General features: G+C 42.2%; 1 protein-coding gene across 26 annotated transcripts in view; it reads left to right on the forward strand.

Moving 5' to 3' along the window:
* C2CD5 (C2 calcium dependent domain containing 5) overlaps positions 1–16136 on the forward strand; it is a 124301-nt gene that overhangs the window by 26088 nt on the left and 82077 nt on the right. For 14 of the 26 annotated variants that reach the window (XM_032798350.2, XM_075069900.1, XM_075069938.1 and 11 more), the window contains 2 exons: positions 1066–1151; positions 15076–15184. In XM_032798350.2, the coding sequence (XP_032654241.1) occupies positions 1066–1151; positions 15076–15184 (195 nt within the window). Of the gene's footprint in view, positions 1–1065; positions 1152–8610; positions 8644–15075; positions 15185–16136 lie in introns of all 26 variants that reach the window. The other 12 variants (XM_032798347.2, XM_075069847.1, XM_075069857.1 and 9 more) reach the window with 1 other exon arrangement.

Below are 16136 nucleotides of genomic sequence, written 5' to 3' on the forward strand. Positions count from 1 at the left end.
CCGACTATAAGAAATATCAGTGAAGTACGTTCTTAGGTATGAAATGCCACCAAGTGAATCTGATTCACCAAAATTATAATTATTGTAGAAAAAACACAGCCTTAGTATATGTTTTCTTCCTGGATTTAGTAACTGCAAAGCAACAAATGTCTTTTAGCAAGCAAATCACAGATAAATTTGGCAGTTTAGAATGCTCAACAGTAGTCCATGGCTGATCTGAATGATTCAGATGAGTGAAAGTACTGTACATAAATGTTAGACTGTTCTTCAATTCTAAATTACAGTATCTTTTTCAGAGTTAAAATTTAAATTAAAAGATGTACATTTGTTACATGCTTGCCCTTACAGTTTTCTCTTTGGGCCAAATTTTATAGTGACTTCAATAGGAGTTGTGTATATGTGGAAACTGGAGGTTTGAGCCCCAACTCATGAGTGAAAAACGATTGAGCTACTCTGAAACTGTGTGAACCTCACGATATGGAATCTTTTTTAACTGCTACTGTAAATAATTCCTGAACACAGGTCCATAGTTGACTTTATAGCAGAAATCTTGGTCAGTTGCACTAGTAGGATTACTTCTAGTTTAGCACTTTTGAATTAGGACTGATCCTGCAATATACGCTGATGTGAGTTGAAACTTTGACTGTAACTGCTTGTGAAAATAAGGATTACGGAACTGATCCTGTGCCTATTGAAACTGATTGCAAAAACACTCTTGCATCCATGGGAAAAAGATCAAGCTATACTGTAGAACTAAGAGCTGCAAGTTCAAGTCCCTTGGCCCTTATTCTTATTTACACTAAGGTCCTATACACCACTCTGACACTGTAAAGGGATTTCAAGTGCAATTTATGTTCACCCTAATGCCCCTTTACACTGGCACTAAAGGGAAATATAAAATGTGAATAAAATCCTTAGTCTTCAGTGTGTCTGATTGGTAAAAAATAAACTTTCAGAAGTTTCTAACTATAATTGGTATCATAGGTTTAAAAAAAAATTGGAGACTAATAAATACAGTCTGTAACTTGTTTCTCTGGATGTTATTTATGTGCTGATTTGCTTTAGGAATGGGCAGTGGGAGTGCTGGAAAAGAAGGGGGACCATTTAAAGCTCTATTAAGACAACAGACGCAGACAGCTCTGGAGCAAAGGGTAAGGAATACGTGATGATCATATTTTATACTATATATTTCTAATATAAGCTTAGTGGAGATTTAACTTTTAATAAAGGTAAATATTTTCTTTTGACAGAATTATTTTGTAAATATTTGTTTTATTTTGCACCTGCCAAATTTAATAAACCTCTGTTAAACACATTGTTTACTAGCCCTTTTTATAGACATATTGATTGTAATATTAAATATATTACTGGAACAACATGAAAAAACTGCAACAAATCATTCTAATCTGCCTAATAATGAAATGTTGTAGTTATTATTATAGGACACAGTTATAACAAAACAGAATTGAGTGTTTGTTTAAATGTATAGATAATCGATGCAGCTGTCATTGCTGTAATAGCTTTATTCTTAATTGAATTTTGGCAAAAGACGACTTGATTTATTCAGAAATATTGGGCCAGATTTAAACTTGCTGAAAAGGAGGCTCTCTTAATTTATAAATAAAAATGGAACTAGTAGCATGACTTAACCCATATTGTATTATTTGAATAGGTTTTATTTTTAAGTTATCTTTTATAATTAATCTCGAACTGTAAAGCATTGCCATTAAAATCACTATTAAGGAGTATTGAATTAAAAATAACCTTCTGCAATGTTTAACACTGTGCATTCAATTAAATTTATCTTTTTTCTTTGAGTGCTTGCTCATGTCCATGCCATTGTAGGTATGTGGTTACCCTGAGCACCGCTTCCGGAAAGCTTTTCCCTCCAGTGGTATCCATTGGGTCGGCTCTGGTGCCCCCTGGAGTTGTATGCTCATAGTGTTATAAAGGGTCCCACCGACCTGCAGTCCCCTCATTTCCTTCTTACCACCCGTGATGGTTGCTGGAATTGCCTCGTCCTTGCACTCTGGAAGTACTCCCTTAGTGGACTTTCTAACCTCATTGTGTATTGTTATCTTTATTCTTAGTAGTTAAATTTCAGTTTTTAGATAAATAATTAGGTTAACAGAACCCCACTCAATGGTGTTAATCTCTTCTCAGCACCAGGGTATGTCTCGGTCTCTGAGGTTTAAGCCTTGTGCTTATTGCTACAAGCCTATGCCTGTGAATGACCCCCATTCCAGCTGCCTTGAATGCCTGAGGAAAGCTCATATATAAGAGCGCTGTAAGATCTGGAAAGACTTCAGGGCCCATACCAAAAAAGATAGAGACACTAGGCTCAGATTTATCCTCAGGGAGGCAGCACTACTACCTCCCTTGGAGCTGGGTCACTCAGAGTCGGCACCGAGTACTTCAGCCTCAGTAAGGAGCACCCCCTGTTACTCTGTAGGAGACTCAGCACTATTCCTTATCACTGGCACTAAGGAAAGACACTCTTGTTTCTTGAGAGACTTGACACAGTCCACCATCCCCAGTGCTGAAGAAAAGTGCACCGGAGGGGGAACCTCGGCACCACTCTCCATCACCGGTGCTGGGAAAGAAACAGAAAAAGACTGATAGAGGTCGTACCCCAACCCTGAGGTTGGTAGGGGAGAAACATACTAATACAGTGTGACCCGTGTCAGGCCACTCTGTGGTTCCAACAACCCTTGCAGCGCCATTGACTCAGGCTCTGGAATGGTACTGGTACTAATCAGCTCTCCACCACAAGAGAGCCACCAGAGTTCCACTGTCCTGGTGGTACTGTCAGCGCCAGAGGAATTTGCAGCAGCGAGAGATTTACTCTCTCTACTGGTACTGCCATCCCCAGCCATACGAGAATTGTTAGTGGCAGCGCCAGCGGGAAGTACCTCCACAGAACTGAGGTCTCAGGTGCCTTCAAAAGGGAATCTGGCCATGATGGCCCAGCGCCAGTCACCTCCCTCATGGCACTGTTCGGCACTGTTCCAGCTTGGTCTCTGGGAAGGGAATCTTCAGAGACAGACTTGGAGGTGGAGTCATATGTTTCTATCAGGAGCTGACTGTCACTACAGCTGGCGCTGTCTGGCCATAGACCTGAGTCAAGGCAACCCACGCACGGCTTGGCCTCAGGGACAGTGGCAGATGCCGGGACAGTGTCCTTTCTGGAAACCCTCGGCATTCCCTCTGATGCAAGGGTCACATTCCAGAAGGTCATACTCTGTGGTGTCAGAGTCCAGAGTGCCTCCACTGCTCTGCTTTGAGCAAAATCCAGGCTCTGGTACAGAGATTGATGCTGAATATCAAGATCCAGCACCGCCAGACACATCTTGTGCCGAGGGCGAAGAACAGTGTCCTCTGTGTGTACAGGCGTCCTTCTCCTCCTTTCCAAATGAAGCTGTCATTGGAGCAGACATAGCGCCCTCTCAGGTCAACTACAAGACTCATCAGGAGCTCCTTAAAAGAGTGGCTCAAAACCTGAGGATCCAGATAGAGGAGATCAGGGAGTACTCCCATGCGCTGGTAGACATTCTAGCAGCAACAGACCCTTCAAGAGTGGCATTGCCGCTGAATTGTGGCAGACCACAGCGTCCCTTCAGCTGATGGCAAAGAAAACTGAAAAGAAATACTTTGTCTTGGCTAATGGGTATGAATTCCTTTATACACGCCCAGCACTGGGATCTTTGGTTGTATCAGCAGCGGAAATGACAGTCAGCAGGGGTCAACCCCCAAGGCCAAGGACACCAAAAAAATTAGACCTCTTCAGCACAAAGGTCTATTCAACAGGTGGCCTCCAGCTAAGGATCACTGCTCAGGAGTGCTTGCTGATTTGATACGATTTTAACTCCTGGGACTCATGCTGAAATTTAAGAAGTACTGTCACAGGAGTCTAGGTGAGAATTTGCAGGCAAATCTATTGCAAAGGTGTTCCTGCAGGCAGCTGTGGATGCAGCGGACTCTGCAGCCTGATCAATGGCCTCAGTGGTGGCAATATGTCGAAGCTCTTGGCTTCAATCCGTGGGCCTACTTATGATGTTCAACAGACATTGCAGGACCTTCCTTTGGAGGGTACATCACTTTTCTGAGCAGACAGACTCCAAGCTCCATAGTCTAAGGACTCGAGGGCCACCCTGAAGTCCCTAAGGCTTTATGCACCGGCACCCTCAAGGAAACATTATAAACCTCAGCTGGCCAGTGAGTTCTTCCTGCCACCTACCTGGCAAGACCACAAAAGGAGGAAGAGCAGGGGCTTTAGGAGAAGACCTCCACTGCAATCCTTTTTCGCACCTGCACCCTGCAAACACTCTGTGGCGTCTAAGCAGACCTTTTGAAGAGATGCGTGGGGAAGACATATCAGGACAGAACCTGGATCCAGCTTCCCCAGTTTTTGTGGACTGTTTATCCCATTTTTGTCGGGCGTGAGCCTGCACTGCCTCAGATTGCTGTGTGCTAGTCATGAGAGCACTGGAATACACTCTTCAGTTCAGTTGTGTGCTCCTGCCCCCACCCCCATCCCTCTTCAGGGACCCTTCTAGCCCAAAAGGTGCAGTCGCTTCTAAGGCTGGGAGCCGTGGAAGAAGTTCCACTGGAATTATTGGAAATAGAATCCCCGGCTACATATTTCCTAATTTCAAAAGTCAGTGGCAGTCTCGGACCAATTCTGGACCTGTGAAAACTCAGCTTATTCATAAAGAAACTAAAGTTTCTTGTGGTCTCTTTGGCTTGCATTGTCCCCTTCCTGGATCCTGGGGACTGGTACAGTGCCCTCGATTTGAAGGAAACCTACTTCTTTGTCTCAGTCTTTCAGGGACACAGAAGATTCTTCTGGTTCACCCAGCAAAACATCCTGTGGCACCTTATAGAGACTGTGAATGGCTTGCCAACTACAAAACCAGTTTCTCCTCCCTTGGTTTTCACACCTCAACTGCTAGAACAGGGCCTCATCCTCCCTGATTGAACTAACCTTGTTATCTCTAGCTTGCTTGCTTATATATACCTGCCCCTGGAAATTTCCACTACATGCATCTGACGAAGTGGGTATTCACCCACAAAAGCTCATGCTCCAAAACGTCTGTTAGTCTATAAGGTGCCACAGGATTCTTTGCTGCTTTTACAGATCCAGATTAACACGGCTACCCCTCTGATACTTGATTCTGGTTCATCGTGAATCATGTGTACTACCAGTAGCGGTGCTCCCATTCGGTCTGCCAGGGGCACCTCGGGTGTTCATGAAGTGCATGGCAGTTGTTTCAGCTTTCCTGAGAAGACAGGGTGTCCAGGTCTACCCTTTCCATGATGACTGACTGGTCACAGGTTCATACCAAGATCCAAGTGGAGCCCAATATAAAGTTAATACAGTCAACAATCCAGGACTTAGGTCTGCTAATAAATGTGCAGAAGTTTACTTTCTCCCCATTTCAAAGCATAGAGTTTATCGGGGCGTTTCTCAAGTCGATCCAAGCCAGAGCCGTCCTCCCAGAAGCATGATTCCAAGCAATAGGGATGCTTATAGAGAGCCTTAGAAATCGCCCCATCACCACAGCCAGAAACTGCTTGAAGCTCCTGGGCCACATGGCATTATGCACCTATGTGATGCAGCATGCGAAACTTCGGCTCAGATCTCTCCAGGCGTGGCTGTCATCTGTATACACACGGAGTTGACACCATTTAGACGCAGTCATTGCAGTTCCTTCATCTGTTACTGCCTCCCTCCATTGGTGGCTAGACTCACTGGCCGTGTGTGCAGAAGTCCCATTTTCAAGACCCCAACCATCAGCGTCTCTTGTCACAGATAGCTCAGCATCAGGCTGGGTTATTCACTTGGGGTCCCTCAAAACTCCGGGCCTCTGGTCTCCAGAAGAGCTCTTTCTACAGATCAACGTCAGGGAGCTCAGGACAGTTCGTCTGGCCTGCCAGGTGTTTCAGCCCCATGTGGTGGGCAAGTGTGTACCAGTTCTCACAGACAACACAATGGCAATGTTTTATATCAACAGGCAGAGAGGAGCATACTCCTTTCACCTGTGCCAGGAAGCACTTCTGCATCGCCCACTCAATCCACGTTGGGGCCTCCAATCTGCCAGAATCACAGAATAAGCTAGCAGATCACTTTAGTAGGTACTTCTTCACCCACCATGAACGGTCCATTTGTCCAGATGTTGTGAAAGTCACTTTCCAGAAGTGGGGAGCTCCCCAGATCTGTTTGTGACAAAACACAATAGGAAATGTCTCCAATTCTACTCCTTATTGAGTCACAACTCCAGGACCCTCTCAGACACTTCCTCCTCTCTTGGACGAGGGTCATCTCTTCAACACATTTCCTCCCATTCCTCTCATGCACAAGGCCTTGATGAGGCTCAGAAGGGACAAAGCGGGAGTCATCCTGATAGCCCCTGCCTGGCCTCGCCAGCATTGGTTTGCCATGCTCATAGACCTTTCAGTGAAAACACCAATCCATCGATCGCTGTTTCCAGACCCAATCTTCCAGGACCACAGCTGCCTGTGTCACCCAAATCTCGAGTCCCTCGTCTCTTGGCCTAGAAGCTCCATGGCTCAACCCCTCAGAGCTAGCATGCTTGGGCTGGTTTGTGAGGTACTTCTAGGGAACAGAAAACCATCCACTAGAGCCACTTTTACCTGGCAAAGTGGGAGAGGTTCTTGATCAGTACGTAGAAGGGTGTCTGACCAACGGAATCAACAGTGCCATTCATTCTAGATTACTTACTTCACCTGAAATAATGGCTAACTGTGTCATCTATTAGGGTCCATTTGGCTGCAATCTCAGCTTTTCACCCGTGGGAGAATGGCTGTTCTGTATTCTCAAACTCCCTCTGTAGTTGGTTTCTTAAAGGCTGTGAGAGATTGTACTCCCAGGTATGGCAAACAGTTCCTCTCTGAGATCTCAACTTGGAATTGTCAAGACTGACAGGATCCCCATGTGTGGTGTTGGCAATGTGCTCTCTGCTCTACCTGTCCTGGAAGGTGACCTTCTTGGTAGCCATTACTTCTGCCAAAAGGGTCTTGGGGATTCAGGCCCTCATTTCAGAACCACCTTACACGATATTCTTCGAGGACAAGGTCCAATTGCATCCACATCTGGCTTTCTTTCCAAAGGTGGTTTCACAATTCCATACTAACCAGGATATCTTCCTACTGGTCTTCTATCTGAAACCACATGCCAACAGAGAGGAACAGAGGCTCCATGTGCTGGACATCAGACGTGCATTAGCCTTATTCATAGAAAGATCTAAATCATGTCAGAAATCCACTCAACCATTCATGGCCATTGCAGAAAGGATGAAAGGTCTTCCAGTCTCAGCCAAAAGAATTTCATCATGGGTCACTTCCTATATCTGCACATACAACGACCTGGCAAAGATCCCAGCCCTCATGGCACATTCCACAAGGGTCAAAGTATCTTCGGAAGCATTGGTTGCACAAGTTCCTATCCATGACGCTTATGGAACTGCAACGTGGTCGTCAGTTCACACTTTTACGTCTCACTACGCCATCACCCAACAGACTAGAGATGATGCTGGATTTGGCTGAGTAGTGCTATAATCAGCAGGCCAGTAAACTCTGAACTCGATCTGTAGAACTGCGTAGGAGTCACCTATATTGGAATGAACATGAGCAAGCACTCAAAGAAGAAAAAGGGGTTATTAGCCTTCCATAACTGTTGATCTTTGAGATATGTTGCTCATGTCCATTCCAAAACTCCTCCTTCTACACCTCTGTTGGAGTTAGCCAGAAAGAAGGAACTGAGGGACCTAGGGCTCAGCGGGACCCTTTATACCAGCAGTGTGAGTGCACGAGTCCAGGGGGCACCAGAGCTGACCTGATGGTTATCACTGAGGGAAAAACTTTCTGGTAGTGGTGCTCGGGGAAGCACATACCTGCATTGGAATGGACGTGAGTAACACATCTCGAAGAACAACAGTTTTATGGAAGGTTAGTCACGGTGGTGGTGGTGGTGGTGGTGTTTTTTAACTCTGAAAACTGTAGAAACGCATGGGAGAAAAAACAGATGTGTGTATTTAATGATCAGATTTTTTTTATGTATATATACACACACACTATATATATATATATTATACTATGTATTATATTGCAATTCTCAAAACATTTCATAATTTAACACTGGCTACATCTACGCTAGAAGTGCAACGGTGGCGCAGCTGTGGTGAAGATGCTCTAAGCCGAAGGGAGAGAGCTTTCCCGTGGGCTTAATTATTCCACTTCCCATCAGATGTGGTAGCTACAGCATTGGCTACACTGGCATTCAGGTCAGTGTAACTTTTGTTGCTCAGGGGTGTGGAGTATTCACACCCCTGAGCAATGTAAGTTGTACCAAATAAGATCTAGTGTAGACAAGGTCACTATCCAGAGACTCTAGAGGAATAGAGAGTGGAGACCAGTTTTCATTTAATAAGGGCTTTGATCTATCTGAACTACATACTTGAAGCCAAATGTATGTCAGTCAAAACCAGAAACTATAATTACATATATGAAATATACTTTTTTTTAAATGAATAGCTACTTATATGAGAAAGTGGATGATTGTCTTTTCGTATTTTGTTGTCCATTGCTAAGGAAGGATCGCCTCATAGGTTCTGTCGAAGGCGGGTATGTTTCAAAATATTGTGTGACCTTATTCTTTGAGCTCTTTTTTTCTTGTATTGGAGACTTTTCTAATTTTGAACAATCATTTTAAAACCGTGTTTTCTTTTTTGCAAGGTTTTGCCAGATTTCTTTGTGATCTTGTTGATGTGGGGTTTTGATATTTTTTGTTTTAATTTCAAGAAAGTTTAGCTAACCACATACTTCTGCTTAACTAATATTTGGCATGATTGTACATTTCACTTAAAAATTTCATTTATATTTTAATACAAGTACATAGCTTTTGCTTGTAAAAGCTTTTCCCTGTGTGCCCTTGTTTCTGCTAGCATATGAGATATTCTGTGGCTGTAGATCTATCATTTCAATAAAAAAGTGTCTGAAAAACAAGGTTTTTAAAAGATCAAGAAAATGCCAGGCACCTGTAGCGTTTCAGTTTGTGAGAGTTTGTTTGTTTTATTATTTATACTGTTTTAATAACACATAGCTTTATAATATCTAGTGAAGAAGAATCATATTATAAAAAGTAGGGCTGTCAAGCAAGTAAAAAAAATTAATCGTGATTAATCGTGCTGTTAAACAATAATAGAATACCATTTATTTAAATATTTTGGATGTTTTTTACATTTTCAAATATATGTCCCTTCATGCTTCTACCACCATTCCAGAGGACATAGACTTATTTATTTGTTTATTTATTTACTTATTTATTTATTTAGTGTTGCGGGTTCTGTAGTTTCCACATCAGAATGGTGCTCTTTTAATCTGAAAGCATGCTCCACCTTGTACCTCTCAGATTTTGGACAGCACTTCAGATTCTTAAACCTTGGGTCAAGTGCTATATCTATCCTTAGAAATCTCACATTGTACATTCTTGTGTTTTGTCAAATCTACAGTGAAAGTGTTCTTAACGTAAGAACAGCCGTACCGGGTCAGACCAAAGGTCCATCTAACCCAGTATCTGTCTACCAACAGTGGCCAATGCCAGGTGCCCCAGAGGGAGTGAACCTAACAGGCGATGATCAAGTGATCTCTCTCCTGCCATCCACCTCCATCCTCTGACAAACAGAGGCTAGGAACACCATTCCTTACCCATCCCGCCTAATAGCCATTTATGGACTTAACCACCATGAATTTATCCAGTTCTCTTTTAAACGCTGTTATAGTCCTAGCCTTCACAACCTCCTCAGGTAAGGAGTTCCACAAGTTGACTGTGCGGCAGGGCTTGGGCAGGGATTTAAAGGGCCCAATGCTTCTGCCACTGTAGGGAGCCTTGGGCCCTTTAAATTCCTGCCGGAGCTTGGCTGCCGGGCTTGGCTGGGGATTTAAAAGGTCCTATGCTCCTGCCACTGTGAGGAGGCTCCAGCTGCTTCGGGGAGCCCTGGGCCCTTTAAAGCACCACCGGAGCTCTGGCAGCGGGGCTCAAGCGGCGCTCAAGCGGCGCTTTAAAGGACCCGGGGCTCTCACAGCGGCTGGAGCCCTGGGCTCTTTAAATCACCACCGGAGAAGCTAGCCCAGTCCGTCCTGGCATACCGGCTCTTGCCGGTACACCGTACCATACCATACCGGCTTACTTTCACTTTTGCATATATTTAAATCAACTTGTTTGTGTTAGTGGTTGGCTGAACAAGAAGCAGGACTGAATGGGCTTGTAGGCTCTAACATTATATACGTTTTGTGTTTGAGTGCAATTATGTAACAGAAAAATCTTCATTTGTAAGTTGCACTTTCACAATAAAGAGATTGAATTACAGTGCTTGTATGAGGTGAATTGAAAAATACTATTTCTTTTGTTTATCATTTTTACAGTGCAGATATTTGTAATAAAAATAATAATATAAGCTGAGTACTATATACTTAGTATTCTGTGTTGTAATTAAAGTCAACATATTTTAAAATGTAGAAAAATATCCAAAAATATTTAATACATTTCAATTGGCATTTTATTCTTTAACAGTGCAATTACAACTGTGATTAATTGCGATTAATTTTTTAATCGCAATTTTTTTTAGTTAATCAGGCGAGTTAACTGTGATTAATGGACAGCCCTAATAAAAAGGGTTATATAAGATTATGCTTTTAGGGATAGAGCAGATCATGTGGAATATTAGTTGAGTATCGTAACTGTGATAGTATTCTACTGCCATGAGCCTTGGGTTTGAGATGCCTTTAGCTGCACATTTCCCATCTTTCTGCAGCATAAAAAGATGACTCTAGGGGCAGGTAGAGAAGGAGAGTTGTGGTTGAAAGGCTTTCAGGAGCTTATAAATTGTCCTATATATGTATAAGTTTATATACCTAAATTGTAAGTACTGGTTAGTATTGCTTAAGATGGCATTAACGTGCTGTATTTAGAAAAACATGTCACAGTAAATTTGCTATGTACATTGTTTCTTTATATGTTGGAAGTGCAGAAAAGTCTCTTGTGGAAATGTAGAGTCTCTTAGTGTAATTCAGTTGATATGCTGTGTCAGTATTAGAGTATTTTAAAGAAAGTTCCTTTATCTGGACTAGGGCAATCATATTTCAAGTTCTCAAATAGAGGATACTGCGGGGGGGAGAAAGGGGAGCCGGAGGGAGGATACAATTGGGAGGTGCTGGGGGTGTATTGGGGGTTGTACTTGGAAGGAATTTTTGGGAGGTTCTGGAGGGGTGTCTGTGTGTACTGGTAAGGGGTTTTGGGAGGGGTGCAGAGGGGGTATCTGTGGCCTCACACTCGAGGTGGGGGGCAATGTTGCATTCCCTGTCTCGGTGGCATGGTGGCTGGATCAGGCCTGGGACACAATGCCAGCCTGTCAGTCAGTGCCTCCCTGTGGGCTTCTTCTCTTCCCCATGGCAGGGAGCTGGGACCTAGCCCTGTCACCCCAGCCCTGTCATCCCTTCCATCCCGGCCCTGAGTACCTGTGGCGGGGCAGTCAAGAGGTGCTTGACGGCTCCACTTACCTGGCAGGTCAGGGCGGGGCAAACAGGAACCGGCAACTGTGGATGCAGGGGAGGGATTAATTGGGATGCAGAAACCTCTTCTTCTGAGCTGCAGTGTCTGGTACACAAGGAAAAATCCAGGACATTTCCTCTTATTTCAGAAATCTGCCCAGACGGAGATCAGGAAGCCAAAAAAGGTCATGTCTGGGAAAATCCGTATGTGTGGAAACCCTAATCTGTACATTTCCACGTTTTTTTTTTTTTTTAGGGATCATATTGTTGGGTTTTTTACTCAAGTAACCTGAACTTCAAAACAACAAAGATTTTGATGGAGGGATAATTTTGATAACAATTCTGCTGTGAAAATATATAGCTGTCTTGTATTATTCTCTTTATATACACATATATTAATTTTTATATTATGTTTTTAGTGACGGGATGTATATTCGCAGTAATTGCAATGTGACAGACCAGGCCAGTGGGTACAGGAGTCTGGTAGAGGGCAAATATACTGGTCACTGGATGAGTAGTTTTCTGTTCCTTGAGTGACCAGAGCAGGGGCTGCACTAGAGTAATCAGGAACCTGCTAGAACCAATTAAGACAGACAGGCTGATTAGAACACCTGCAGCCAATCAAGGCAGGCTAATCAAGGCACCTGGCTTTAAAAAGGAGCTCCCTCCAGTCAGGGAGCAGGGAGCCAGAGGAGAGGAAGTGTGTGTGAGGATCTGGAAGCAAGAGGCATAAGGAGCTGAGAGTGAGAGGGTGTGCTGCTGGAGGACTAAGGAGTACAAGCATTATCAGACACCAGGAGAAAGGTCCTGTGGTGAGGATAAAGAAAGTGTTTGGAGGACGCCATGGGGAAGTCACTCAGGGAGTTGTAGCTGTCATGCAGCTGTTACAGGAGGTACTTTAGACAGCTGCAATCCACAGGGCCCTGGGCTGGAACCCGGAGTAGAGGGCGGGCCCAGGTTCCCCCCAAACCTCCCAGCTCCTGATCAGACACAGGAGGAGTTGACCCAGGCTGTGGGGAAGATCACTGAGGTGAGCAAATCTGCCAATAAGCGCAGGACCCACCAAGGTAGAGGAGGAACTTTTTCACAGCAACTGTAACACAGTTTTATGTACAAATGTATATACTTTGTACATATTTTTGTACAAGTGTCTGTATCTATTTCTATATAAGACTTGGTCCTCTTGGCATCCTTCTCAGTGGGCAAACTCCAGATGACTTGAATGGTGCAGTATTAAGCACACATTTCTTAGAAAGGGAGCTAAATGCTGCTCTATTTCACCTGTGCAATCCTAATGATTAGAGCTGAGACTAGTGCCATGGTTCTCCAACTTTTTTATTCTGTGGATCGCTTCTCCGAACCCTCTATCACCACTGCTTCATTTTCAAATAAAATGGTCTCCATGGAGCACGGTTAGAGAACTGTTGTCCTAGTATATTTCCATTATTTTGTATTTTGTATTCTATATGTACTTACACATACACACTTAAATAAATGATTGGAAATACACGCACATGTACATTTGCACTCACTCTTACATTTTATAGATGTAGAGGTAGTATGTAATACATAAGTATGAATGAAGAGCTTATTGAAAGCTCATCAAATTGATCAGAAGTGGCAGTTTTAAAGTAACTGTCTAGAAGCAGTTATTGCTTTCAACCAGTGCCAGTATTCGTCCAGGATCTATGCTGTTCTGTGCAAAATACATGCCTGCTGGTTTCAAATGGATTTAGTGCTATCTGTGCTACCGCAGCTACACTGCTTTTTGTACTTACGCAAGCTCTCACTTATTTTGCGCGAGTGTGTGTACACAAGCAGGGGAATCATGCCCCTAGTTCCTAATATAGACATAGCATAAGATGTAATACAATGCTAGTGTGAAGTAGTATTGGCAAAATGATCAGTATTCTCGGTTAGCTAGTTCATTTGTGAAATAAATTACAGCTGTTTGGTGTTCCTTACTGTGGCAGATATTTGTTAGGGTTTTTTGGACACTGTTTTATGGGTAGTTCATTGTCAGATATTGGTGGCCTGGAATCTTCCCCCTTGCAGCCTACAAGGCTCTGCATGGAGCATCTGCACACACTGTGTTGTAGTAGTGGCTGCCTGGCTCCTCCTTCCACAAACTATTGTAATCCACGGGATCCCAGCAGGTTCTAATCCCGCTGTTTGTGCCCTGACCAGTCCTCTGGCTTGTCTACAAGCAGCTGTATATGGCTGCAGAGTCACTCTTTGTAATCTCTCTGCTTTCTAATGCCTCCATACAACAGAAATGCAATATTTTTGATCTTTAGCAATACCCTAGGGTGACTCCAGGGTTTGAGTCTTAATCTTTTGTTTTTAATGCCACTCATTGCCTCAGGAGATTTGATAGTCTCTCTTTAAGCTGCACTTTGTCAGTTGACTAGAATCTGAGTGGAATGCTTAGTTTAGGCAATCGCTTTAAAATTACAATATTCTTTTTTAACACTTAATCAGCCATAAAAACTGTATAAAATAACCATTGTTGCATGTCTCATTTATTTTCTTGCCTCTCTGCTTGTAGAATTGGCAGATGGAAACCCATCTCCTTTCCCTCATAAGTATGCTATATTTCAGTATGTATGTCATTATTATAAAATTAAATCTGTCCATCTTGGGCCCATCTCATTTGAATGTGAGGAATTTATTTCACAGCGCATACATTGTGAAAAACTATATCAAGCCCTTAGCCTTGTTTCTCACAGAAACTGTCTTGAGTAGGTGGTCTGGACATGGAGGAGTATTGCTTTCTCATTTTCGCTGAAGATAGTAAAAAAAAAAAATATGTCTCAGGAAAAGAATTTAGAATGATTGGTGATAGTGACTATTTCTTAATCTGGTAAAGAATGGTCTAATAATTGTACTTCAGAATCTTTCACTTTTATTCTAAAGACGTGAATAATTTTTGTTTTATCCAGAACCATTGATGCTATCAGACCAGTCTTTGTTGGCATTTTGTGTTAGATGCACTTTATCTAATAAGGCAGTCTTCATGCTTGCAGGAGCAAAAATCAGTTCCACTCAAAATTTGGATAGCAAGCTACCCTCAGTTGTAGCAGCCAGCATTAAAAAGTGCAGAGGCATAAGTAAGTTAAATACTAAGCCTCAACACTTCAGAAAATAAATAACATTTTTATTTCACTCTTTTTAGTGTACCTTGTAAAGGAAAAAAAGCTAAGTGTAGGCTTTGTAAAGTCAATTTTTAATAAGGTTTGGGTTGTTAGTTAATATCCATATCCGAATGCAAATCTATGGGGGAAAAGTAATTTTACTGCTTAGAATACTTTTGCTAATGCCACATTATGTTGGATATTTGAATGGCATACAAGTGATATAGTGCATAATAAGCTTAAAATAAGTGTTTTGCCTCGTATTAATGCTTTGCCTGTATTTCAAGGAGCATAATAAATTACTGCATGTTGATTGGCAGACAGCAGTGTTTTACAGATGGTCACCTGCTGTTTATATTTTTAATCCTAACAGGAATTTCCCTTTTTTACCTTGACGGCCTTTCCACCTGGCTTCCTTGTCCATGTTGGTGGTGTGGTCAGTGCACGCTCTGTGAAGCTTTTGGACCGCATCCACAATCCTGGTATGTTAACTGAAGAAATCTTTTTTCAATCATGTCTCACTGTGACCTTGGATTTCTATTTGTTTGTTTGTTTGTTTGTTTGTTTATTTATTTATTTATACTAAAACAACATTGTAGTTTTCCAGTTAAGAATGAAAATTTGAAAAATATTAGTCATGCGGGAAAAAGATTTTTAGTGAGAAACTCTGCAGCAATTTTTTCTTAATGTTTTTGGTGTAATGAAGCAGTAAGGAACTATGAACCTAATAATGTAGAACCAGAATTAATGCCTTTGGATTTTGAAGCTGTGGGTTAATTTTTGGCCAACGTTTAATGTTAACTTTGAAATGTTTTATGTGAAAGCCATGAAAGCAGATTAAATCCTTCATGTTAACTTTAAACTTTGTTTAATTTCCAGCAGTTTTTAAAATGTTTAAGGATTGGCCACAGTTTAGTTCATCCAGTGTTTTTGACTCTTAAGTGATATAAACAGAAACAACTTTTTATTTTGCAACAAGTGAAAACCTTAACGTAATCTTTTGTAGATAATTTTTCTTTGGAAACTTCAATGCTAATGCATTTTGCATGCTCTATTTCTGGCGTCAGAGTTAAGCAGCTCTTGGCTGTTAGTACTTCATCTTGGTATTGTTCACTGAATCAAATGGAAAATATGCCTAAAAATAAAAGATTTGAGTTGGTCAGTTCCCCTGAAACAAAGGTAGATTAAAGAAAAATAGCATCTACTGTGGTTTTGCATTCACTAGCCAGGAGTAATTAGCTTTTAAAATTTTTGCAAATGCATCTTTTTCAGGCATCAGTCTTTTTTTTCTTTTTTTAATCTTTTACCTGTTATTGACTTCCCATACTATCTATGATTTCTGAAAATGGGTCTAGATAACTTCAAGTTATTGGTTTAAGACTCAAAAAAATGTGACAGAGAATGTGAAACAAAATCCATGAGTCACATAAATGT

Source organism: Chelonoidis abingdonii, chromosome 1 (assembly GCF_003597395.2).
Source record: "Chelonoidis abingdonii isolate Lonesome George chromosome 1, CheloAbing_2.0, whole genome shotgun sequence".
Taxonomy (NCBI): domain Eukaryota; kingdom Metazoa; phylum Chordata; order Testudines; family Testudinidae; genus Chelonoidis; species Chelonoidis abingdonii.